The sequence below is a fragment of the Gymnoscopelus microlampas genome, assembly GCF_963454915.1.
Source record: "Gymnoscopelus microlampas genome assembly, chromosome: 1".
Classification (NCBI taxonomy): Eukaryota; Metazoa; Chordata; class Actinopteri; order Myctophiformes; family Myctophidae; genus Gymnoscopelus; species Gymnoscopelus microlampas.
In genome coordinates this window covers 8,870,140-8,897,242 of record NC_139962.1, presented here as the reverse complement: position 1 = coordinate 8,897,242, position 27,103 = coordinate 8,870,140, and the positions used below count along the sequence as shown (strand labels likewise).

The following is a 27,103-nucleotide window of genomic DNA, read 5'->3' as shown; positions in this document are numbered from 1 at the left end:
ACTTGTATCTCAGTATGTCAGTAGTATTAACTTGTATCTCAGTATGTCAGTAGTATTAACTTGTATCTCAGTATGTCAGTATGTCTAGAGATTTCCTTAAATTCCATGATGCTTCCCTCATGGCTTGATTAAGGCTTGTATTAAGGGACTAGTGAAGTGGTAAATGGCCTTGGCATATAACGGCAGAAAACGAACTGCCGAACTTCCTCAGAGGCAAAGCTCCTGACAGCCTGCTTGACTGGACGGAAACACTAGATTAAAATAGAGTCGTTCCTGCTCCAGATTGATAATACAAACCAGAGAGGATCTTATCCAAATCACAGTGGGGGAGCAACAAGGCCGGTTAACCACATGGACTCTATAGCATCTCTATTCTGGACATGTCATCATGGGGTGACAGTGGCTCAGGAGGTAGAGCGGCCTCCTGGGAATTGGAATAGAAGGTTTACGGTTTGATCCCTGGCTTAGTGTTGCTTAGTGTTGTACCAGCTCAGTGGCCTTGTGGTTTGAGTGTCCGCCCTGACACTGGAAGGTCGGGGTTTGATTCCTGGCCGGGTCATACCAAAGACTCTAATAATGGGACCCAATGCCTCCCTGCTTGGCACTCAGCATCAAGGCTTGGCTTGGGGTAAGTCCCTGAGACATACTAAAGTCATGTCCAGGGGGTGTACTTGTACATCAAGCTGCCTCACGCTAAGGAAACAGGAGATAGGCTCCTGCCCTATGGGCCTCAGGGCTCGGCAAGGCTTACTTATTAGTGTTGAAGTGTCCTTGAGCAAGACACTGAAGCCCTGACTGCTCCTGATGAGCCGTTGATGAGCAGTTAGGGATCCAAAGTGCTTCACATAAAGGCACTAGAGAAATGCACCTGTACTAATTAGGCGAACATTCACCACAACAATAGAAAACAAACAAGGTCACAATGGCTGCGTTTACATGGACAGGTTTATTCCACTTCAATTCGGAATGAATGCTCATTCAGAATAGAATTGCTCATGTAAACGCATCGGTATGGCCATACCGGTCTGATCCGAATGAAATTTCATTCGGGTTTGAAGGGCTGGTATATACCGATAGAATCGGGCTACATTGCCCATGTAAACGCACTGGTATCAGACTGGTATACATTTGTTCTTTTGCGCATGTGTCATTGGCTAGCGCGGTGCTTCTGGGTGGGGGGGGGAGAGGCGCAAGCCATGTGGAGTCTGGCGCTCCAAGCCCAAGTCGCAGACGCGCGTAGTTCTCCGCCGACCGGCTCCTCCTCCGGGTCAGCAGCAAATATAACAGGAGCTGATTTTGCTGCATTAAACTCATGAATAGCAGACCAATGGCCGTAGCCAGGATGCGGTGTGCTTCCATTATCAAACCTTCTCTCTACCTTCTCTCTCTTAACTTGTTTTATTGTCTCTCTTCTCTTCTTCCTCATTTACCTATATAGCTGGCAGCTTTGATTGAGTGTGAGCTGTGGCTTGTTATTATTTCTCTCTGGCAGCCGTGACTTAGGCCTTGGCTACACGTACATGGATCTTTTACTAAACGGATATTTTAGTCCTCCGTTTTTAAAAAGAATCCCTGGCCACATGACAAAGATAAACAAAAATCCCTGTCCACACGTAGACGCAGAAACGCATCGATCAGCTGCATGTTTCAATTTTATATCAGATTTTATATTTACATTGATTTCATAATTATATATATGAGGGGCCAAATACAAATACATTTGTAATCACATGTTAAGGCCCAATACTGCAATAGCTGCATTATTTTAATAGCATACGTGAACAGCATACGTGAACATAAACGAAAACAACATTATTAGGGCTCAGCTGCAGCGCAAACAGTAGCCATGGTTCACATGACGCTGTCGAGTCTCTGGTTTATAGTGGTGTTCGTTTTTTTTTTACATTGCCAACTCTCACATGTACATAAACGTTCAGATTTCAAATATAAAGTGCTTACCCCTGAGCCATGGATGTAATACAAGGCAATCCGGACCGTGATAAGTACCCGTATCTCCCGTATTGTTCGATAAAAAGCATTTTAATCCCATCGCCAGCCATTTTCTTTTTCTGTTCTTTTATTTTGGTAATGTATCAGAGTGCAATACACCTTCCAACCATTGGTGTCGCATGGTTGAAAGCATCGGAGAAAATTTGGAGAAAATGGCCGACGATCGGATTAAAATGCTTTTTATTGAACAATACGGGAGATACGGGTACTTATCGCGGTCCGGATCGCCTTATAACGTCCGTGGCTCAGGGGTAAGCACTTTATATTTGAAATCTGAACGTTTATGTACATGTGAGAGTTGGCAATGTAAAAACATCGAACACCACTATAAAGCAGGGACTCTCGGCACCGGGGCTATTGTGTTTTAGGACGACAGACCCCACATTCAATCTGTGTGCGCGCCGTGTGTTCTACTTGGCGCAGAGAAAGAGGGTTTTCGTCACACAGTGAATGAGCTACTTTTCCCACCACTGTCTTATTATTAAGTATGACATTATTTAGCCATAAATGAGCGTGCCTTGTTTCATAGACTGTAAGTGTTCCTCTCTCTCTCTCTTCATTTATTATTATAATGACCATGAGCGGTCCGGTTTATGTATTATTGTACTATTTATTATTATAATGACCATGTGCGAATGCGCGATGACGTCATCGTTTCTCAAAATCTCCGGATTACATGTCCACACAGATCCACTGAAACGCATGTTTTGGAAAACCTTCACTTATTTATCCGTTTACAAAAATATCCTTTTACAAAAATATCCGTTTTAGCGGCCAAAAACACAGTTTGCGTGTGGCTGAAAGGCCCAAACGCACACAAAAATGTGCGTTTGATCCATGTACGTGTAGCCAAAATTGTTATTATTCATTACCTAGGCTGCCAGAGGTAAATAATACATTTGTTTACCTGTCAAACACCCCCGCCCCCTCCCCCCGTCCCCAACCTGGCCCGAAGCACTCTGCGCATGACCAGAGTTCTATTCCGAATGAATGCTTTGCTCATGTAAACGATTGAGGAACAGGAATACTTTTATTCAGGTGCCATGTAAACAGTTGGGTATACATTTCTATTCGGAATGAGTTCATTCTGAATGAATAAATATTGTGCATGTAAACGCACCCAATGTGTCGCAACGCAAGTGGGAAAAAGGAGGTGGACAAGTACAGACCCCTGGGGGACCCCGGTCAATGAAGTATAGAGGGTTTATGTAATGCTAATTAATTAGTAATCAAGTCACATCTATGCTACAGCTCCAAATTCTCCTCCGTACTCACTCCTTCCATCCCTCCTACTGTACCTCCTCTCTCTTTCCCTGAGAGACACTTTGGGGCGAGGCCGATTACCCATGATGTAATCTGAGTTCCCAGAAGTTTTCGCCAGCTCTGGCGAGGAACTTCTGGGCCACAGCCCTGGTATTTGTGGGCGGGATGTACGTCACGCTCTGAATCTGAGCGGACACGCCTCTTACCGGTCTGAGAGCTGTGCAACTCGTCTAAAAAGTCCGACGAGAGGCAAACAGCAGTACACAACAATGGCGGCCGAAATTTCTCAAGGGGAAATTGCTTCCCGTCGATCCTATTTAGATGCATCACCCACTGCATGTGGATCCCGCCCCCTTTTCTTCATTGGCTGTTGATTTGAATCACAACGCAGTGGCCGCGCCCCTGCTGTCCAAGCTCCGACGCTAACCCTCCCAGACTACCCATGATGTGAACCCAGTTTATCTGTCTAATGACGATTCTGAACGTTTTAGCTATCAGTCCTATAGAGGGTGGGTGGGGGTCAGACCATAAGATAGAGGGTGGGTGGGGGTCAGACCATAAGATGGGTGGGGGTCAGACCATAAGCCACACAGCTCCTGCTTGATAAGCATACTGTAATACATGTTGTATGTTGTATGCTGTATGTTGTACAGTATGTTGTATGTTGCATGTTGCATGTTGCATGTTGTATGTTGTGCATCATATTTATGTGAGCTGAAAATACATCCAGTTTTGGAAGGAGCTAAAGCTGCCTCTCACCTTTAGCTGTGTTTTCTCATCCTGTCTTCCCACTACATCTAAAGCACATGATACTGTATCGTTTCTTTCCAACCTCAGCTCAGTGAATCACATTATGCCTCAGCTCACTGCTCCACACACACAAATAGACAAACAAATGAATGAATAATTACAGCATCTTCCCACATCATTTTAACAGTCTTAAAGTCTTGCAAAAGCATGTTGTGGTTTAGTTTAGCTTTCGCTAAAGGTGTAAGTGATATGTCTTATTTAAAACAAATTGAACAAACACACTATTATAGCAATGATTACTATCAGAATGTAGAGCTATTTAACACTTGTTCAAAATAATCTATATAGCTTTTCTACCTTTAAAGTTTCCGTGTGCATTCTATATTCACATACAGGATTAAAGAGTGCTGGCTTGTGGCTTGCGTGCAAAACAACACTTTTCCCCATAAGCACTTTCAGATTTCAAATGATTTCTTTACAGCAGTGCTGGCAACACAACAGGACGAGTGGTTCAGTCGTCAGATCTTTGGCAGGTGTGGTTTCCCCACGCAACAGAGACTGCTTTTATCTTCTGCAGTGCTGGTGAATATTGGTGGACGTTGGATACATCTCTACTACTCAAACAGAGAGCGTCTCCTTCCCAAACCCCAATGGTTCTAATCAGCCCCCCGCCCACAGGAGTGGCCCAATTCACTCACAACTTGCTACAAAAATCGCTCATGAAAAAATATATAACCTCCTACATTCCATTTTCCACCTTCACATCTGTCTCCTTCTCTAATAATCAAAAAGTGCTATATATTTCATCTCGCACTTCACTTCCGGATGGTTCGTTTTGCACCTTCTTTGCCACATCCGTCACGGGACAGAAACAAGCCCTGCCGTGCTCTATGGAAAACAGTCCAAAAGCGCGCCCAAATGAGCCCAAAATCGCTTACACACAAAGCAGACCTGGCACCCCATTTCAACGTCACAGCAACATGCAGCCAATCAGCGTCGACGGCAACGCAGCCTACGCCAATCATGTGTGAGATCTACAAGCTATGGGGCAGAGACGCCGTGTGCCATGCACCGTATCTTAGCAACAACGAAAGCGCTCACTCTCATTGGTCGTGTCACGCTAAGAGCAGTTCCCAGACAATGGCATCTCAGAGAGCTTGCTGTAGTGTTTATATATCTATGGCTGTAGCCACCAGAGTCAGTCGCAGCGACGACGGACAGGGCGCTGTGATAGTTGCCGTAGCTAACGCTAACGTGGTTGTCATGCCTGCAGCGGCTGTGCAATCACTTTGTCAACAATGCACGTTCGTGCGGTAACTGTTATTATTGCTGCTCCGTTAGTCCATATATCTATGGCTGTAGCCACCAGAGTCAGTCGCAGCGACGACGGACAGGGCGCTGTGATAGTTGCCGTAGCTAACGCTAACGTGGCTGTCATGCCTGCAGCGGCTGTGCAATCACTTTGTCAACAATGCACGTTCGTGCGGTAACTGTTATTATTGCTGCTCCGTTAGTCCATTGTAGATGGTGTATGTTGTGTGTGTCTTCTGGTGTAGCTCCACAGCAACTTACTCCAGTAACTAACGTAATGGCAGGACCGCCCCGTGCAACGCACGTTTAGGCTGCATTATGGTCATGTAGTAATTTCAGATCATTTCGGTCCGATCAGGGCAGTGGCTACCCCCCCCCCCCCCCCCCCCCCAAAATAATCATATTTGAACTGGGGACCCCCCCAATTTTGTTTGACTCCGTTCCACAAGTCAATATTGTGAAAATAGCAGATCTACAAGCTCACAACGCCTCACGTTGAGAGGCGTTGTAAGCTTGTAGATCGTCTATTTTCAACATGTTTGCCTCTTTCTTAAATTTTTTGACAATGTGGCCAATGTTTTATAGTATAGTTTGTTGACTACTTTTGTTGCAGTAATGGTATTTTCCTTTACTTTAGCTTTTTTATTGTCTCCGCCAGGCCGAAAGGGATGGCGCGAGAGTATGTTTTACCCCCTGTCCGTCCGACGGTCTGTGGATAGCTAATCTCCCGCATCGTTGGCTTGATCGCAGCGCAACTGTGCACACACACTCCCTGGATGCCAATTCAGAACCTCTGCCCCATTTCTTTCACATGGCCCTGTTATAGTGCCACCAGGAGGCCGCTTTTTGCAAAACACATTTTCTCACAGTATTGCTACATATTTTGTCCTAACATCACGCACATCGATACACAGTATCTCTATAGTCATAAAAAAAAACACGGTATTTCAGATTTCTCATTTTCCATCCTGATTGACTAAAAATGGCTTCCAAAGTTTCCAGGACTGCTCCGTTTTGACCAAAATGCCTCAAATTATGAACACAGCATGCACTTTCCGTGCAAATTTGCACCCACATTCCCACTATGCCGAGCAAGAAATTCCACTTGAGATTTTTCTAATCAGCCTCATGGTGGCGCTATAACAGTCCGATTTGTGTTTTTACCTATACCTGCACCAATCTGTGTAAAACTTTGTATGTGCACTCTCTAGAGGTCAAGGAAAAACCTTTCCCCTGCATTTCTCACATCTACCTTTTATAGCTCTACCAGGAGGCCGCCTTATGTACAACATATTTCTTTACATTACTCCTTCCGATTTTATCTACATTTCACGCAAATCGGTACACATGATCTCTATAGTCATGTGATCAAGACCGATCTGTTTAATCTTTCATATTCCATCCCGATTGGCTAAGATTCACATCTAAAGTTTGCACAAAATGCCGCAAATCATGAATGCAGCGTCCGATTGTGGTCAACTTTGCACGCACATTCACACTATGTTGAGGAACAAGTGCTACCATTTTAACATTAGCCTGTGGGGGGTCCCCACCGACTCTACCTGGCCCTTAGGTGGGCCCCACCTAGGCAATTCTATGTGGGGCCGAGGTGGGTCTTAACTGCGATGCCCATGCGGGCTATAAGTCGCTTCTACCTGGCCCTTAGGTGGGCCCCAACTAGCCACGTTTATGTGGGACCAAGGCGGGTCCTAACTGGGTTTGCCCATGCAGGCTTTAACTGGGTTCTACCTGGGCCCTAGGTGTACCCTAACCAACCAGAGTGCAGTGCCCATCGCTCCAAATGTTGTGACGTCAGGGCTCTCAATACTGCACACTGGTGGAGGAGGAGGGCCCGCAGGGCGCCCGCACACATCGCTGAACCAATGGTAGCCCACGGATGTTTCCTCTGGAGATTTAAAATCTGCCCCTCTATGCCACATATCATCCGCGCTACAGGGTCTTCACTGACCGAGCCACGGCCCCACTGGCCCTCATGACGCTATGCCACTTACATGCGCTGCCAAGTGGCCGCGGGCGCTACGTGGGCGTGGCGGCGGGCTAGACGCGAGGCCCTGCGTAGCAGGGCCGAGCTTCTAGTTTCTCCAATTGAAAGAAATAAAAAAGAGTCTCAAATTCAGTCCAGTTTGATTGTAGAACAACAAACACTCACATCTTTAGAAAAACAAGTGTGGGATGAATTGCATTAGAGCAGTGGTTTGGTTCCCAAATGCTGTGCAGAGGCAGACTGGTGTGCTGTGAGACATTCCTCGGAATTTTGTGGCAACCACACATTATTATTGCAATATATTCAACTATACAAAAAGTGCTTGTGCACGCTCATTTCTCAATATAGAGGCAAATTATATGCCATAACAATAAACTTTAACACATGCTATAAAGTATATTTTGCAGGGATATAAATACAGGTGCACCTTTAGAGTTTGACTTGCCCTTTAAGTGTGACTTGGGCAAAAAAAGGTTAAATCTCAGATTTAATTGGGGCTGGCGACAATGAGACCTCCCGGTGATTATTTTGAAGCTATAATGTGTCAAATGAAGGATAGGAAAAGATAATGCATCAACCTCAGTGCATGAGACTTCCTGGAAGCTGAAAGTTTCATTCATGGAGGAGCAGATGGAATGCAGTCAAAACTAGTAAAGCAAAAACCTTGGCCAGGAGGCATGCCCTAATACCCCTCTCAGTCTTTCTCTCTGACAGGGAAACTTGTCTGTTTCAAATATTATTATTGATTTTTCAAAACAAAGCATTGAAAATATGGACAGTACAAAGGACACAAAGACTCGGATGATTCTGAACCTACATTATTTCGGTATTTCTTGCATGATTCCTCAAAAAAAAAAAACGACTCCACAGAGGGAAGGAAAGAGGAGATTTTAACCCTTCTTGACTTGTTGGAGGCATCACCAGATGTTCCTCAGGGCCTTGAGGGACTGGTCTTCTGTAGTTTGACATCCTGTTCATGTGAGTTGATCCAAGACCCAAGATACAGTACTAAAGTCCATGACCTGCTTCAGCCTCTCTCCACCTTCCAGTGTCTTCAGGGGAGCAGGCTCTGGTGTGATGAATGATGTCAGTGGTTCCCAACCGTTATTCCTTTAATCCATTAAGACCGGGAACGCACCTTGTAGATCAGCACTTTTTTTTTTAATCTTGGAAATTTGTGCAAATATTTTCTCTTTTTGTTTTTAAGCGAACATTTGTAACTCAAATATTAGCTTCTGGGGGTCCCTAGAACAAAATATTTTGAGATGGGGGTCCGCGGCCAAGTACACAAAAATGTTTTCTAAATCCTAACAGTATGTTGCTTCAGTGCTGCTCCAACTTTTCCATGTCAAGGACCCCCAAAATGATATGTATTTAGCCGCGTACCCCCATCTCAAATTATGTTGTTCCAGGGACCCCCCAGAAGCACAGATCGGAGTTAAAAATGTTCGCTTCAAAACATATCTATATATTCATAGATTTGCACAAATCTTCCAAGAAGAAAAAAAATAACAAATCTACAAGCTCATAGCACAGCACTCGATGCCGTGCTATATTTAAAATGACACAGATGCGTTCCCGGTCTTAATGGATTAAGCCGCAAACCAACTTGAGACACTTAACCACTTAAACCGCAGCATCCGTATTGTGGAGAAAGCTTTCGTTGAAAATAGACGATCGACAGAGGCTATTTCCAGTGAAAGCTTTCCCCACAATAACAGAAATATATAAATATAAGCTATTCCTGAATGGACTCCGCTCAACCATGATATAGGGTTTAAGTGGTAAAGCCTAATTCCGTGTCACTTGACACAAGTTTCTTTCATTGAGCGACGAAAGACACCGTTTAAATTTGAGGTTAACATCACTACTGTATATGAGAGGAGACAGCAGACTCTTTTCTTTGACATGCTCATTCTTCCTTCGCTAGAAAAGACCAGAAAATCAGCTCAGGCGAGATTCACATTTCGTAGTCCATATTTCATACATGCAAGCAAGCTTTATGGGCTTCAACGAGGTGCCAGTGAACAAGAGGGTTAAAGAGTGAAGTGGATCTTTTCCGGTTGGATTAAATACAGTTCTGCATTCTACAGTTTGCATCATTACCCTATACTGTAGAGTATGTTAATGTGAGCTGGTGGATGGGAGATTGTCTTCAGCTATATGTACAGTGATGTACACAGTCAAATCCTCAGGGTTAATTTAACTCAACACAACAGTTTGCACAAGAGGACCGCAGCGCTCTCAGTTATAATACACTTACATTTTACAGTGTAGGACAGAAAAGAATAGCAGTGTCATAATCCGAGGTGTATTAATTGGCATCTACTTATGCATGAAAATGCCTGCAAGTAGTTTTTTAATTATTCATCTAATGTGCCAAGTGTCTCTATTCCTACGCCTTAACCCTCCTGTGCTGGAAAATTACATCATTTAAATGACGGACGAATGAGACGGTTTGTCTGGGCCAGAATAATAAGGAAGTAATATGATAAGCGTTGTGGGAAAACTAAGAGTTAAATGGCACAAATTGACCTTTTCTTTCAGTGTTTGCTAAACAGCTTGCATGATTAACCGGAGGCCATGCCAACCGCCTACCATCTCTGTTTTAATTGGCTGCAGTGTTCAGCCAGCCAATAATAATAATGGCTTAGTCAGCAAGCAGGTTATTTCAGGTAAGACATGTTCCACTGTCTGCCCGCCAACACATTATTCAAATACGCACTCAGTATTCATACACACACACACACACACACACACACACACACACACACACACACACACACACACACACACACACACACACACACACACACACACACACACACACACACACACACACACACACACACACACACACACACACACAGAGCTCAGAAAGTGAACTCAGTGAAGACAGGTAATTAAGTGTGTTTCCCTGTGTGATCTAATGCTTCATAATGAATGAATAAATGATTCATTCTCTCTCTCTTGTCCCACAGCTCTATCAATTTACCTCCTAGAAACAAGAGAGAGAGAGAGAGAGAGAGAGAGAGAGAGAGAGAGAGAGAGAGAGAGAGAGAGAGAGAGAGAGAGAGAGAGAGAGAGAGAGCTGAGTGCAGTTGGTTTACACTACTTTAATTTCACCTGTCACAATGATGAAGTGCACCGTAAAGTGTACTGTGCAATTATTACTTTACAATACTATTGTGTTCATGCTTTCATTGTAAAATTGTTAAAATAAAACCTAGTAACACATGATCATATATGACTCAGTACATGCCAGGTTGATATTTTGCAACTTAACACATAGTGTAAAACGAACACAAGTTCATCGATGATGCAGTTCGATGATGCAGTTCTAGGTAAAACCAGCTATGGAGAATGTCCAGAATAATGCTGTCCTTTCTCTCTCAAATAAAGTGAATTGCAGCAGCTGTAGCTAATCGTCTTCTAGAAACACTAAACCATATGTCATTTTGTGGAAGCTTTCATTTCATCCTCACAATGTATTGTAGAATACAATACAGCTAACAGGATGGATTGGCTAATCTTGGCAGCATTGTTGCTCATGCAGCGTTATTCACAGTGCTATATCACAACATTGTTTTTATTGATTACTAATAAACTGAATACTGCTGTTACTTGAATATGAGTCACTGGAGATGCTATTTTGTTTGGTGGTGTATTCTTAAATCTGTTCTGTAGCTGGAAGTTTATCCATGTTATTTCCTTTAAGCCGGATGAGTAGGAGATTTCCACTGATCAGTTTAGATGTTATGGATATTTTATGGCAGGTTATTGTGCTGGGGAGGAATGGGGAAACCTATGCCTCTGCTTTTAATACCCCCCCCCCCCCCCCCCCCCCCCCCCCCCCCCTGTCAATGTTTGATATGTTTGATTACAATTTAACAATTTGTTAAATTGTGTCACTTGTTTGATGTTTAAGGACCACTTCACCCATTTTCTACCTATATTCATATTACTGGTCCTCACTATTGCTCAGTATGATATGGTAGGCCTACCATTTGTTTCTACCCTGTCTGTGTCTCAGAGGAGGGCTGTGGACAGTTCAGAAACCTGCCTACCAGTGACATCATTGATGGGGAATTTAAGCTAATAGAAACGGCAGGTTTTCTTTATATATGTATATTTAAAAAAAAAATCTTGTTTGAAATTATCAAATCTGTCTGCCGGTAATGTCACTGGTAGGCAGGTTTCTGAACTGTCGACAGCCCTCCCTCTGAGACACAGACAGGGTAGACACAAATTGTATCATATTATTATAATGAGCATTAGTGAGGACCAATTATATGAAGATAGATTGAAAACGGGTGAAGTGGTCCTTTAACCACATCAAACCAATTAAAATGTGTAAACGAAGGTAAAGTAGATATACAAGCTCACAGCGCGTCACAATGCAATGCGTTGTGAGCTTGTAGATCTGCTGTTTCCGCTATTTGTTATATAGTTTGTTATAAAGTATACGTGTGTAAGGTGTGTAAGTGGGATTTACAAATCAAAGTGTTTCATGGGTGTCAAGTGTCTTTGTCTTGTGTTGACAAAGCAAAACACCCACTATTGTTCTCTTTGAACGTCCTCACACACTAGACAATAAAAGGAGATTTACTATCGAACAGCCCCGACATGCATGCAATTATTATTCCCTGGTGTCTGCATGAGCTGTTTATACAAGACAAGAGTCAGTAAACATGAGTGATTGATGCTGTCTGCAGGTGAGAGGTTCATGCTCTGCTAGAGGAACAGATTCATTCCATGACAGGCCTGGGGCCGTCCCCCTTATTACAAGTATTTATTTGCATCCCCTTAACGGCATAATTAATCCAGCCTGAAATTGGAAGCACCACATAAAGCGGTCAGTCTGTCCATAATAATCTGCATGGCAGCAAATAAGCTCATTTTGTATTCAGTCCGGTAACGTTACAGCTCTTTAAAATGACTTTAAATTATAGCAACATTGTTTATGTTTTTGTCTTGTGAAATGTTTTGTAGCTACAGTACGTTCCCCCTACAATCAGTGACATGATTCATGAACATGGAATGGATGGACACATGCATTAGCTGCTCTTTTAGCTTTTAGCTTTTGTTAACACATTAATAGTAATAATACATGCACCATAATCACTTTACAGTGTCAGAATCACAGCACAATATCGTCGCAGAAACCTTGTACCACCATATTTTATGTTTTTTCATTAATTAATGCCAAAGCATTGTTCTAGGGCGTCGTATGACAATATCACAAAAACGTAGCAAATATTTTGGATCTAAGTCACAATGCACGCATCACAATGTGACACTGATTTAAAAAAAATGCAGATATGCAAACTCATAGTGCAGCACCAAGTGCAGCGCTATGAGCTTGTAGATTAGCTTTTTTTTTTTTATCATGACATTTTTTGCAAATCTTTGAATACTGTATAAACATTTTTAAAGCGAACAATTGTAACTCAAATCTTTGCGTCTGGGTGGGTCCCTAGAACAAAATATTGATGGGGGTCCGTGACCAAATACGTATAATTTTGGGTGATCCTTGACATGAAAAAGTTTGAGAACCACTGATATTATAGCAACATTATAGTTTTCAGAAAACTGTTGGGATTTAGAAGACTTATGTAGATGCGTTCTTGGATTGGATGGGTTATTAGCACCCTCTGGGAGAAAGAGGAGTGTGGCAGTGGCGTGCACAGACATTTTGAGGGGCAGGTGCTCAAGTAAATTATACTTTTTTGTATTTACTTGGTCTGCTCTTTTTTCCCTCTACACCTATACCTCTTTGCCAAAAATAGCCGATCTACAAGCCCACAACGCCTCGCAGCGCGAGGCGCTGTGGGCTTGTAGATCTGCTATTTTTGGCTAAAGTTCTCCTCAGAAAAAGGGATGCTAGGTTTCGAGTGGTTATGGTAAAAAGAAAAATCATATCACATAAAGATTTGGCGGACCCCCTGTAGGACCCCCTAGGGGTCCCGGACCCCCTGTTGAAGACCCCTGCTGTAAACTGAAGAAAGAAAAACCTTTTTTTCCCCTTATTTTCAAAAGGGCACTTCTGGTCAAGAGGGCAAAGGGCAAGTGCTCTAGCACCACCTAGAGTCTATCTGTGCACGTCCCTGGTTATTAGCACCCTCTGGGAGAAAGAGGAGTGTGGAGACAGATTAAAAGTGTTGTCGTTAGAGGGTAAGTGATCGGGTAGAGGACTAATATACTCAACACATTTCTCTGGATGAAAGATGCAAGACAGAAACACCATTCCCTTCAATCATCCCATTTGAAGAAACCTGATGGTACAGATCTTTCCTCCCACCAAAGCACTGGCTCTGCTTTTTCCATCTAAATATTCATGCTGTCTATCCAATTATTGGAGGGAAAAACATACGTAGGGAACCATTTATCAAAGGCTGCTTGTCTCCTTATAAATCTGAACTCATATGTCAGTGCGAAGGTGTTTTTCCTATTTATTCATCACCTCACTAAGAGGAGACAAACATTACTTGGCAGCATATTTGCATAGAAATATGATCATTAAAGAGATTTAACAAAAAAGATATATACAGGTTGATATATTATGCAGGGGTATGTGTACCGGAACACCAGAGGATACACATTTAGCACACAAACTGGCACAGCATGTTCCTAAGAGTTAATTTAACTAGTCCATACCCGTGGGGGGATATGCGCACATGATCTGGCAACCCGGGAGCCAGCGAACACAAAAACGCTAATAAACAGCTGACATTTGGTGAAATAAAAAAACGGGCTTCGCTGTTCCATGCACATGGTAATGGTGAATGGCTGTGTGCAAATTCAGATCAATTGCTGCAGCCACTGAGGAGAACCGGGCAGAACAGTTTTGGTCTCACCACGCACTGCACCACACACTACAAACAGACAGAGGTTTCTCAAATTATAGGAGGATTCTCAAAGTGTCAAAATGCTCGCTTAACCCCGTGTGGTTATGGTGAGGGGAGAAGACTTTGAGAAAAGCCCAGGATTTGGTAAAAGTCCAGTTGTGGAGATGCTTAATGGAGTGACTACATGATCCTTTGTCCAATCCCTGCTTCTCATGACCACAAATAAAGATCTAGAGTAGAGCTGGACTGCAGCTTCCCATGCTCTCAATGACCCTCATGAGAGATTTTTAATATCTACATCAAACTCCTAGTTATTAGGGCTGTCACCACCATGACATATTAGTAGTAATTGAACTTAATTGTGTTTTTGGCATTGCACATTGTACCATAAAATAAAAAGAAATACATTTCTGATTGCCTTTTAGGCTTTTTATACAAAAAAAGCACAGGACAGATATGACATAAATAACTTGAATACTCTAATAAAAAATAGAAAAAGTGCTCCTCGGAGCACAGGTCTCCGCCAGGTCAGGTACGCTATTGTGGCCTCCTGGTGGTGCTATAATAGACCGATGTGAAAGTTGTGCCATTTATTCCTAGGCCTTTCACGGAAAGCGGACACTGCATTCATGATTTGGGGCATTTTGTTCCAAAAATGTGTTTTGCTAAATTAGACCTGCTGGTGGCGCTATAACAGGCCATTGTGAAAAGGGTGGCATTTCTTCCTGCAAACTTTGGAAGCCAACCTTAGCCAATCAGGATGGAATATGGGAAATCGGACACATCCGTGTTGATCACATGACTGTAGAGATGATGTGTACCAATGTGCATGATGTTTGGATAAAATCTGTAGGAGTACAAAAATGGATTTTGCACAAATCGGCCTCCTGGTGGCGCTATAACAGGCCCATGTGAAAAATTTGGGGCAGTTCTGAATCGGCATCCAGGGAGTGTGTGTGCACAGTTTCACAGCGACAGGGCCAACGGTGCCGGAGATTAGCTGCTAACGGACATATGGACAGGGGGTAAAACATACTCTCTCGCCATGCCTTTTGGCCTGGCGGAGACAATAAATAATATACGGACAAACCAGGCTATATACTTAAAGGACCACTCAACCATTTTCAACCTGTCTTCATATAAAAGAAAGGCTCACTGATCAGAAGGAATGGAATCAAATTGATCTTTCTTTTTACAGCAAGCAGACAGTCTGATTGTCACAGATGTTTTCTAAAAGCTTGAACAACAAATAGACAAACTGAGGAAGCACTTGTCATGATTGATTGATGTTATTCGCCCACTCAATTAAAAACTACTTACAGCTCCATGTCAAAGTGCTGATGAATCCTTACATTCTTCACTTTCAAACTATGAAATCATTACACAGATGTATAGATGGAACACTGTGGCCTACACAATCAGTCACATCTGGAACGTTAGTTTAACTCTGTGTTGAAGGAACAGAGTTACACTGGAGATTTAACCACGTAAAACTGAGTTATACATCATCATACGATGATGGCAGACCTAGAAGTTCACAACATTTTCCCTCTAGTCTACAGCAAATCTCTTTGCCTATTTTTGCTGAATGTTCACCTATTATTGCATGCCCAGGATAGGTATGCTATAGTCCTAGAATGTTGACATAAAACCAAAATAGGAACAGTAGGGTTAATGTGGTTAAACTATTGTTTGACCGTGCAGCTACCTTGTTATATCCAAAGATTCATTGGTTTGTGTTAACCTGGTCCCTGCTGCAGGAACCTGGAATAACCCATGTGACAGAATCCCCATCACCAGATCAACACAATAACACATAAATCACTGAGAGAAAAGCAGCACCTGGGATATAAATAACACTGCATATTGCATCCTGCACATGACTTGCCACCATATGGCATCAGTGGGGAATTTATTGTGGGTTGATGCAGCAGAGGGAAAGAGGGCCAGTGCATTCATTACCCCATGGAATAGGTTTGTCTCTGGCTGTGAAATGAAGAACACTTGTGACTTGAGGTCCACTGACACAGAAATTACTATATAACAAGACTACGAGAAAACAGTGAAAAGTCGATAATACAAATTGGCCATTAATGCCAAAAAAGACTTGTGACTTGAGGTCCATTGACACAGAAATGACTACTGTATCACCAGACAAGGAGAGCACAGCAAAGACTACTTTGTTTCCCTAATAGATGTAATGCAAATTGGCCATTAATGCCAAAAATGACACCAGCTGTGTACTGTAATTACACTGTGACCTATTAAGAGGCTAGGATTCTGGCTCCCTCCCTCCTAACAAAGATCCCTTTTTGGATGTCAGAAAATGTGTGCTAATGAGCAGCTTCACTGCCTGACAAACAGGCTTATGTCCATAAAAGTATCTCTGCAATCACATAATGTCATATTTTATGTCAGGCCAGTGCTATTTCTGTCATCCCACTCAGGGCGGCCTCGTGGAACTTATCAAAAGATGATCTTTCTCTCTCCCACAATGTGGTGGTGGCATCATTTATTGGATCTGACACATAATACATGGACTTATTGAGGCCAAACATTTCTCTAGCCTTGGAGTCACAGTAGGAGTCATAGTTATGGTTGTCCAAAAGTGTTACTTTTCAGGAGAAAATTGATCCAATGTAGTTATTATTTAGTTATAAACTCTCGTTAAATCATTTGTTAAAAATTAATAAAACCCATAAATAACCACATCGCAACGCGTTGTGAGCTTCACTGTGGGCATTAATTTACGGGAAAGAAAGTTGAAACATGGAGATAGCAGGTTTGTGCCCAGCAGTGAGGTTATATCAGGCAGCTGGTCCTGCAGTGTAATAGAGAAGTGCTGATGCTGAGGGGACACAGTGAACAGTGGAGCATGGATGGCTCAATACATAAGTGCGTGTCTGTGTCTTAGTAGCTTACAAGCTAGGTTGCTGCAATGACTACAACAAGACAGTCTAATAACTGTGTGACTGGCTTCCCTGTTCAATCTGTAGACGGTTTCTAGGTGTACAGTTTGTAAATGAAGCATCAATGCTAATGTCAACTTTGTGGGCCCTATTTTGCGGCCAAGTCTACTACCCACTATTTTGGTTGATTTAACATCGTGCAAGGGGCGTTCCCGTGACCGAGTTGCTATCTTGCTATCTTGCTATCTTGCGACGCCTTATTGGTAGTGTTGCGAACAGAGTTTGACGCCAAATGTCTTTGTATGAGGATGTTGTACCTTATATAGAGCGTGCCAAAAATCCTGAAGGGGGCGTCAACAAGTGTCTTTTGGTAGCAGCGGACATCTTTGCGGGGTATAAACCAGGTTGACTTAACATTGCCCAGAACAAACATGTCTGCGCTACTATGCCGCGCCCCCCCGTGGTGACGACGAGTTGGCACGCTCTATAAAAAAACTCAGAGATATGTAATGTGGTACATAGGACAATTATTGTTTTGCTTCTTGTCTTTATGTCTGACAATCGCTGTACGGCAAATAATGAATTTCCAAAAAGGACCAATTAACATCTCTCTCTCTCTCTCTCTCTCTCTCTCACAAAGCTATGAGGGTCTTGAAAAGAAGCTGAAGGAGGTGTTCGGTGAAAGGAGTGGCATTCTGCACCAACTATCCAGGACATCAAAGGAGCTGGATAGCATAAAAGGCAGCCTTCAGGTGAGAACCTTACTGTTTCTGTTTGAAACATCACAGGAATGTTAAAGGGGCCACGCGGCTCCATTTAAACCTGGAGGCAATTTCACATCCTCTTTTTTTCTTTTTGCCATCAGAAATGACTCCTGAAGCCTTTGATTGCAGTTTAATGATGTGATTATGAAACACAGAAGTGAAAATGTTCTGCAATTTGGTGATCCCTTCTCCTGTTATGAGGTGGGACACTAATAAGATCTGTAGCTCAGCTGGCTGAATAAGTCATTCATGGTAGAAATATGGATCACTTCACCAGGACGAGTAATGAAACCTATATAAATTTTCTGAGGCTTATAAGCCTTAATCTGCAATCATTGATACGTAGATTGTGAGCTGCGTACATACTTTATACTTTAATAAAGAATCCGATTTCGGATAAAGCAATCGATAGAGTAATTGCTACGAATATAAAGGATAGTTTGTACTGCCCTACAATGACAGTGAATTGAGAGTGACAACAACTTCCAGTTAGTGAATCAAGGAGCACAGGAGAACTGATAAAGAATGTTTGGACTCACGTCACGTCCTTGTAGCTGTAAAACCCAAACTTCTACATCACTTGAAACTAATGTCTGTACAACCTGAAGCTCATACAGAACATTACAACATTTTAGACTTTCAGAATGGTTTCCCTGACATTTCACAATGTTTACTCTGTCCATGGTCCTGATCCTGGCCTGCTTTGACCAGAGGACTGACGTCTGTCTCTCTCTCTCTCTCTCTCCCTCTCCCTCTCCCTCTCCCTCTCTCTCTCTCTCTCTCTCTCTCTCTCTCAGTTATATTTGCATTTTCAATTATTTTATGATGTTATTTTATGTTCATTCGCTATAGCTTTAGGCATGAACTAGAAAAAGTGCTCCTCGGAGCACAGGTCTTCGCCAGGTCAGGTAGGTTATTTTGGCCTCCTGGTGGCGCTATAATAGGTCAATGTGAAAAGGCTGCCATTTGTTCTTAGGCCTTTCACACCAATCGACCACTGCTTTCATGATTTGAGGCATTTTGTTCCAAATATGTGTTTTGCTAAATTAGAACTGCTGGGGGCACTATAACAGGCAAATTATCACCGAAATCGCACGCTGCGTTCATGATTTGAGGTATTTTGTTAAAGAAAAAGCAATCCTGCTAACTTTGGAAGCCATTCTTAGCCAATCAGGATGTGGAACACCGGACATATCCGTGTTGATCACATGGCTATAGAGATATTGTGTACCGATTTGCGTGATGTTTGGACAAAATCTGTGGGAGTACTGTTAGTACTGTGAGTACTGTTAGTACTGTGAGTACTGATAGTACTGTGAGCAGTGTTGGGTAACGTTACTTTTTAAAGTAACTCGTTAAGTTACAAGTTACTGCCATTAAAAAATAATCCGTTATGTTACTGGATTACCCCCTGACAAAGGTAACTCGTTAGAATACTTTTCTGTTACCGACAATTAAAACCCATTTTCGAACCCATTTTTCACGCACGCACGCACGCACGCACGCACGCACACACACACACACACACACACACACACACACACACACACACACACACACACACACACACACACACACACACACACACACACACACACACACACACACACACACACACACCTACCTTTCTTCAGTATGTGTATTCCGTGTTGGCAAAATCAGGAGGAAATATGACTCGGGGCTTTCTTTTTTATATGAGGGACATCTTTTAAAGAACTAACGGATTACTTATTTGAAAACGTAACTAGTAACGAAGTACTCCAATTGCTAAACTAACGCGTTAGGTTACTCCATTACCCAAAAAAGTATTCCGTTACAGTATACGATCACATGACTATAGATATCATATTTTATCGATTTGTGTGAAATTTGGAAAAAATCTGAAGGAGTAATATAAAAAAAGTCGGCCTCCTGGTGGCGCTATAAAAGGCAGATGGGAAAAATGCAGGGCAAAGGTTTTTCCTTGGCCTCTAGGGAGTGCACATACAAAGTTTTACACAGATAGGTGCAGTTATAGGTAGAAATGTGAATCGGCCTGGTATAGCGCCACCATGAGGCTGATTAGAACATTTTTGCAGCGACCGGGCCAACAGTGCCGGGGTGCAAAACATAGTCTCGGCCCTGCCTTCGGCCTGGCGGAGACAATAATCAGCAAGGTGTTATTGCCTACAGAATACCATATCATATTGTTCATCTGTTGGGTAAAAATGAAGCAGAGTCTATTAACCTGGCATTTATTACAACCCCTGAGACAATTAAAATGAATTCTGTAGTTCAGATATAATATAGTGTATGTGTTCTCCAGGACACCAACGCAAGCTCAGATAACTTTGCAGGTGTGAATGACATGAAGCAATGTTTCACTGTATTTTATGCAAATTACTCCCACATGAATCACAGGGTTGATTACTGTAGGAGCGATTTAGACATGTAGCTTTTTGTGGAGAGATTCATCTTTTTCAGTTGTCTCATTATAAAAAAGAACACTTCAATGTTTCACAAGAATGACCACCATACATTCTCCAGTCATTATCTTTTATCTCTCACACACGCACGCACGCACGCACAGTGATAGTGATACTTTTCTCAACAGCTCTGCATCCACGTGCTTTGAAATAACTTGTTTAGCTGCAGTGAGTTTATGCATGAGTGAGTCATTTTCCTGGAATAAAAAGCCTTGTCATCTCTTCTAGTGCAAATAAACACTTTCATAATGGTGCAATATTACATTTATGTATTTTAATATTCATCCTATTACAATAAATACACTTATTCCAGGGCTCAGTTACACTACTGTAAGTTAACTCACAACATTCTCACAACGTGACACATTGTGCGTCAACATGAACCACATGAATCCTGTCTCTTTTCTAAGGCTGACATTCAGCCCAAATAGCTGATTTAAAGATAGCTATTGAAGAGAGAAAAGCTATAGGGAGCCTGACATAGAGCCCTGGGGACTCCGGTCAGCTAAGTATATAGGGTTTCAGTGGTTAAATGAACACTGAGGTTTTAACTGTGTTTTTCTGTTCCTTACAGTCACTGAAAAACGATGACTCTGTGGCCAAGCGGGACGTTCAACACATTCTGGACCTCAGCCACAAACAGAGGTAACATTTACACCTTTATAACTGACCAGAGAACATATGTAACATTTACACCTCTATTCTAACTGACCAGAGAACACAGGTAACATTTACACCTTTATAACTGACCAGAGAACAGATGTAACATTTACACCTCTATTCTAACTGACCAGAGAACACAGGTAACATTTACACCTTTATAACTGACCAGAGAACAGAGGTAACATTTACACCTCTATTCAAATACTTTGATATCCAAACAGCCACAGCTGAATGTTGATAATTGTGTGACCACATGCAGTGAGACGACACCCAAAGATAATCTTTCACTCATTTATACTGAAAATGCCCCCCCGGCCGCATGCAACATGAGCACATCCACAGTTCTATATAGTTGGTGTTTATACAAGCCAGCTGTTTAAGTGTCTCGCTAAAACCTGTTCAGCAGTTATAATTGCCTGATTAATGTTGTGTGTAATGAGTCTTTTAATGAGGAGGGGACGTTTTGCAGCCTTTTCACTCATATGAAATGTCAGCTTCTGATTGAGGTCCAGGCCTCCAGTCTCTCGCGGGCAATATCCTGATAACCGATCAATAACATAGATCATTCAGGGGCCCCATGGCAGCGCTGGCATAAGTTCAGTCTATACTTCATTGTGTCACTGTGTGATGCACTGAAAATACAGACGTATATAAGCTAATGGAGTAAAATGTACAATACGTGCCTCTGACATGTGGTGGATTAGAAATAGAAAAAGTATTGAAAAATGGACAAACAAAGTAAGTAAAAGTATCTCAAAACTCTTACCTAAGTGCAGTACTTGAGGAAATATACTTAGTTATTTTTTACCACTGCTTACAATGTGTCGCATCCGTGACTCGTTACGACTCGCAAGCTTACAGCCACAAAGTATAAATGAAGCATCATCCAACAACGTCAATGAAAACAGCGTCTCCATTGAACACTGCTTACCAAAGCACTTGAGAGCTCCAGGTTTATTTTTAAAGGCGTTTGTTGACGACACAGCTTTTAAAGGCTCCACTTAAATACGTGTCGAGTGTAATTACCGAGCGACTCCATCATTCAGTGTGCGGACAGCTGATTTATTGCAAATAATTTGCTTTCGACAGCTCTTAACTTCCTTTTGATTGCTTTCTGAAAATAATTTTCGTTGCGAGTGTGGTGCCACAACACGGGAAATATTTATCAAAGGTAATATCTGTAGAACGGGCAAAATGTGACATTTCTAAATGTGGAAGTGTTCCATGACTAAATACTATACAGATGGGATGCTATATTTCATATATTGTCCACATAGCACATGTATGTGTTGGTTCTTAGAAAATAGTGTGGAATCGAATCATTTACATTTTGACCAAGCTGAATTACAGCCTGCTCCGTGGTGGTAATGAAAAAAAGAAGAAGAGAAAACCTGAGAATTTTGCAGAACCATCTAACAATGCATGGTCAGATGTAACTGTTTACAAGGTCCATTTTGAAGTACAGTATTCTGAACAATGATTTCATGCATAACTATGGATATGTACTTCTAACACAATGCAATGCACTACACATCTGAAAGCTGCATTCGATAACTTTTGTCTTACCCAGTATTCAAACACGGGTATCCCGCACGAGAGACCACGTGGGCCCTTGCATGATCTTACATGATCTTGCCTTACCCCTTATCCCTAAACCTATTAGCCATATTTGACTATTTTGAAAAGCATTTTAAAATAGTTCAACTAGCCGATCTACATCGACGCGTTGTGAGCTTGTAGATCGGCTATTTGAGCTAGTTTAAAATGTTTTTCAAAACAGTTAAAAATAGCAAAACAGTTTAGGGATAAGGGGTAAGGCGCCGTCTGTGTCATTTTAAGATTTTTTTGGCTATTCAAAAAAAAATAGCAGATATACAAGCTCATATAGCCACGCTATGAGCTTGTTTTAAAGCAACATTTTTAACTCCGATCTGTGCTTCTGGGGTCCCTGGAGCAGCACATTTTGAGATGGCTAAATACATTTCATTCTGGGTGGTCCTTGAATATATGTTTGATATTTATGTTAGAAAATATCACAATTTAACCACATTAACCATGGTCCCTATTTTGGGCAAATATAGCGTATAGGCTATTTTTGGTCCTTGTCATACGAAGAACTATATTAAGTGGTTAAGGAAATACCCAATTATTTTTACAAATCGAGCCCTATGTGGGACGGTGGCTGCTTATAAGTCCGACATCCCACTACTCCGACTACGTGGCTTCCGCGTGCGGTTAGGGTCAGGGATAGGGTTAGTAATGACATGTCGGAACAATGAGATGTAACCTGTGGGACCCCCCTGAAAATGAGATGCTACTGTACATCTCAAGGGGTTTATATCATAATAAATTACATTTCCAACTATCAGCTATCACTCAGCTGCTTTACGTGCAGTGCAGTGATCTGTTCACAGTAGCATCAAGTGGCAGAGGAAACCCATTGCATTCTCCAGGTCGTAGTACAAGGATACCCATTACATTCTGATGCATTTATCATCACCAGGTTGTCTTAAGCATTATGAATGCAGCGCCAGTCTTCAGCACGGCTTCAATGGAGTCTGTGCATGAAGTGCTAAGAATACTTATAGACCAATGTCTTCATAATACAGCCACATCATTTCATTATTAGCTTACAGGATCTACAGTAGAACAAGACATAGCTTAGCCAACAGATTTTTAACTGTTGTTATTATTGTTGGTTGTACTGTAAATATTGCATTTTTCAACTGAATGTTGAGCTAATCGACTAAGTGACAAAGAATAAATTAGCCTCAAAGGGCAAATTTAACATTATACAGTAATTGTGTGTGATGTAGTACTGGACATGCAGACAATAACAGGTCCAGAGTCAGCTGTTGTATTTTCATTTCAAACAGGGTTATATGGTGACCAACCACCATACAGCATTTTACTTCACAGCCTGGAAAGCAGCAGCTCCTAAACTCTGCTGGGCTTTCTATCTGACCCGACTCAGTCCTCACACTACGAGTTATGCAGACAAACAAATAAGTTCTGTTATTTCCCGATGAGCGAATATGCGTGAGGTCGGAACTCTGTCATGAAATCAGAGCAAAAATTCAAACATGCTGCAGTTCGCAAGCCTTCCTGTTTGCTCCCAAACCCCCCTGTGGAGTCTTACTTGTTTGGAATGGTTGTTAGCAGCAAGACACCAGCAAACACCAGCTCCCCATTCCACCCTTTATTTGGAGTGCAGAAAGCAAGGGCGGATTCACACTCTGGTCCCGGCTGCGCACCCTGGACCACTTGGCAGATGTTGTCATCAGTGTGAACGTTGCGTACCGTTCCCCGGACCGGATCACCGTACCGTACCCGGGACCGCATGGGGGGTAGTCTGGGGTCCGTTTGATGCGTCCAATGTGAAGCCATCTGTACCAATAGAAAGAAGTGGACAGCTAATCATATATCATTTATATAATGACTTCTCATAGTTCTACTTGAATGTTGACAAGAAATAATAATCACGCTAGTGTTTGAGTAGCGTGGGTCGTGGAAAAACATACACAAAAAACACATGAGTAGCGAGCACTGCCGCTAGCATAAAGATACCAAGGATTAGTCCGTGACATCACTGTTAAGATAGCAAGGATGCGTCAGTGACGCCACTGTCTAGCGATAATTTCAGACGTTACGTTGCGATGTTTGTCGTACTCGGGAACAGATCGAATCAATCGGACCCAGTCTGAATCCGCCCTAAAGCTCCGCACCATGGGCGACCGGGCATTCTGCACGACAGCCCCATGTCTGTGGAATGCCCTCCAGGACCATCCATCATCGTACACGCATCCATTGTTTACATATGGGTGCTCGTCGTCGATTCTACAGCTCTAAACAGCGCAGCGTAAACGGTGAGATCGCTGGCACTAGATGTACCCTGTTTCAATGAACCTCTGGCACCTATTGAGTTAAAAATGGACTAAAACACCCATTTTAACAAAGCGTTTTCTTAATTATTCTTGGGCCATTTTATTCCTATGCCCTGATTTTACCGATTATTTTTTTATTTGACCCTTTAGCCTGGTAAGGTCCCATGTAATTGTTTGGTTTCTTTTGCTGTTTTATGCCATGTTTTTAAACCCTGTAGCATTTTGAGATTTGCAAAAATGTAAAGTGAGTTCCGAATAAAATTAATTATTATTATTAGTCGTAGTATAAAGGCATGGAAATATAAAATATAAAAAATCCAGCGCTGGTTAAAGAACACGTTAAAATAGAAAATTCTGCAAACCGGATCATGCTCCCATAGTAAAGTTATTAGATTACCAAAGTGACGTTTCGAGTGTCTTAACTGAGGAAGAGCTACTGTACATTAAGATGCTTGAAATGTCACCTTGTGTGTAATCAAATAAATATTTGGACAGCAGAGGTGTGCAATGGGTTGTAACGTCCTGTACAGTCCTGTACAGTCCTGTACTGTCCTGTACTGTCCTGTAGTGTATTGTACTGCATGTGCTCTCCTGTACTGTACAATATGTGCTAACTGAGGGTTTCTCACTGGACACAGGCAGGAGATGAAATCCCTCCAGGCAGCCCTGCAGAAGCAGCTGGATGAGGCCACAGAGAGAGCAGAGAAGCAGCAGGCCACGGTAAGACACACACACCCATGCTGACCTGGCCGTCAGCATACTGCACCCCCCACCCCCACGTCCCTGTCACACCTGTCAGCCAGATCACCTCCCAGTGATCCAGGCTCATTATCACAGATGCCAACTCTCCAGGGCTCCCTGGTCCTGCTGCCACTTAATTAGAACTCATCGTAAGGGACAGAAATGGAACGCTGTGTCTTAAGCCCCCTCCCTGCTAGAGCCTGATGTGAGATGGAAGTGCATCTCATGGAAGCTCTGGAACAAGATTGATCAAATACATTAATATCCTAATGGTACTGGGCCTCTATAGACTGGCAGTGGCTCAGGAGTAGAGTGGCCGGTAGAGCGGCTTGATGGGAACGGCGAGGTTTCCCAGTTCGATCCCGGGCTCCCCCACAGTTAGTGTTGAAGTGTCCTCGACACTGAACACCTAATTGCTCCCGATGCCTTGCACCAACCTGCTTTCCTCCGCCATCGGTGTGTGAATGTGTGTGTGAATGTAATGCACAATCTATGTAAAGTGCTTTGGATAAAAGCGCTATATAAATTTACCATTTACTGATCAAATATTTACTCAGAAAAACATTTCAGTTCATGAATCACTTTTAGATTTGAGTTCCTCAATCTGTTGAAATGTTGTTTTTTTACTAGGAGCGCAACAGATAATCAAACTAATTGATATAGAGGACCACTTCACCCATTTTCCACTTCTTATAATTGGTCCTCATTAATGCTCATTAGGCTATAAGATGGCATTATTTCTGTCTACTCGTTCTGTCTCCGAGAAGTGTTGTGGACCGTTTAGAAACCTGCTTACCAGGCCAGCAACACCATCGGTATAGGCAATAGGCATGTTTGGTCATTTCAAAACTTTTTTTAATCTGTATTAATGCAACATCAGTGGCTTCTATTTCAGTATGTTAACTTTACAAGAAGAGAAAGGTTGCAGTTTCTATAAGCTTGGAATCCTCACCGATGATGTCATTGGTAGGCAGGTTTCTGAACTGTCCCATAGCGTTAATTCACCCCAAAAAAAAAATGTACAAAGTTGAAACATGGAGATACAAGATTTCTGCATGACAGCAACGGCAGGTATACACCCGAGATCGAGAGTGAACCCTGTTCTCCCTGCTCTCCAATCGGTGCCACCGGACTGGCCTTTCCGATGGAGACACCAAGGGCCCAGCATCCGCCTTTGAAATTGAGTCTATGTAAGAAGTGACCGTTCATATGAATGGCCTGTAGTTTCGCTGTTTTACCCCTGCTGGTGTCAGAAGAAATAACTCTCAATGTAAGCGGATGGGTTTTTGCCGAACTTTTAAACTTGATTGTATTACCTTAATAAACATTTTCATAAATACTATATGCTTCCAGTCGCTAGTTTAAAGTCTTCTTTCAATCACCATGATATGCGTTTTGGTAAATTATGGTCCCATTTATTTTAAAATTGATGATAAAGTAGGGTATGCTCTAGGAGGGGCGTGGCTACCTTGTGATGCTTTGATTGACAA

At 42.4% G+C, this 27,103-nt stretch overlaps 1 protein-coding gene across 1 annotated transcript in view; it reads left to right on the top strand.

The window, feature by feature from the left end:
- Window positions 1–27,103, top strand: part of LOC311042652 (leucine zipper protein 2-like) — a gene marked incomplete at both ends in the record, with an annotated part of 179,641 nt that overhangs the window by 101,892 nt on the left and 50,646 nt on the right. The window contains 3 exons of the mRNA XM_084053520.1: window positions 17,731–17,848; window positions 20,900–20,970; window positions 25,511–25,592. Coding sequence (XP_083909646.1) covers window positions 17,731–17,848; window positions 20,900–20,970; window positions 25,511–25,592 — 271 coding nt within the window. The remainder of the gene's footprint in view (window positions 1–17,730; window positions 17,849–20,899; window positions 20,971–25,510; window positions 25,593–27,103) is intronic.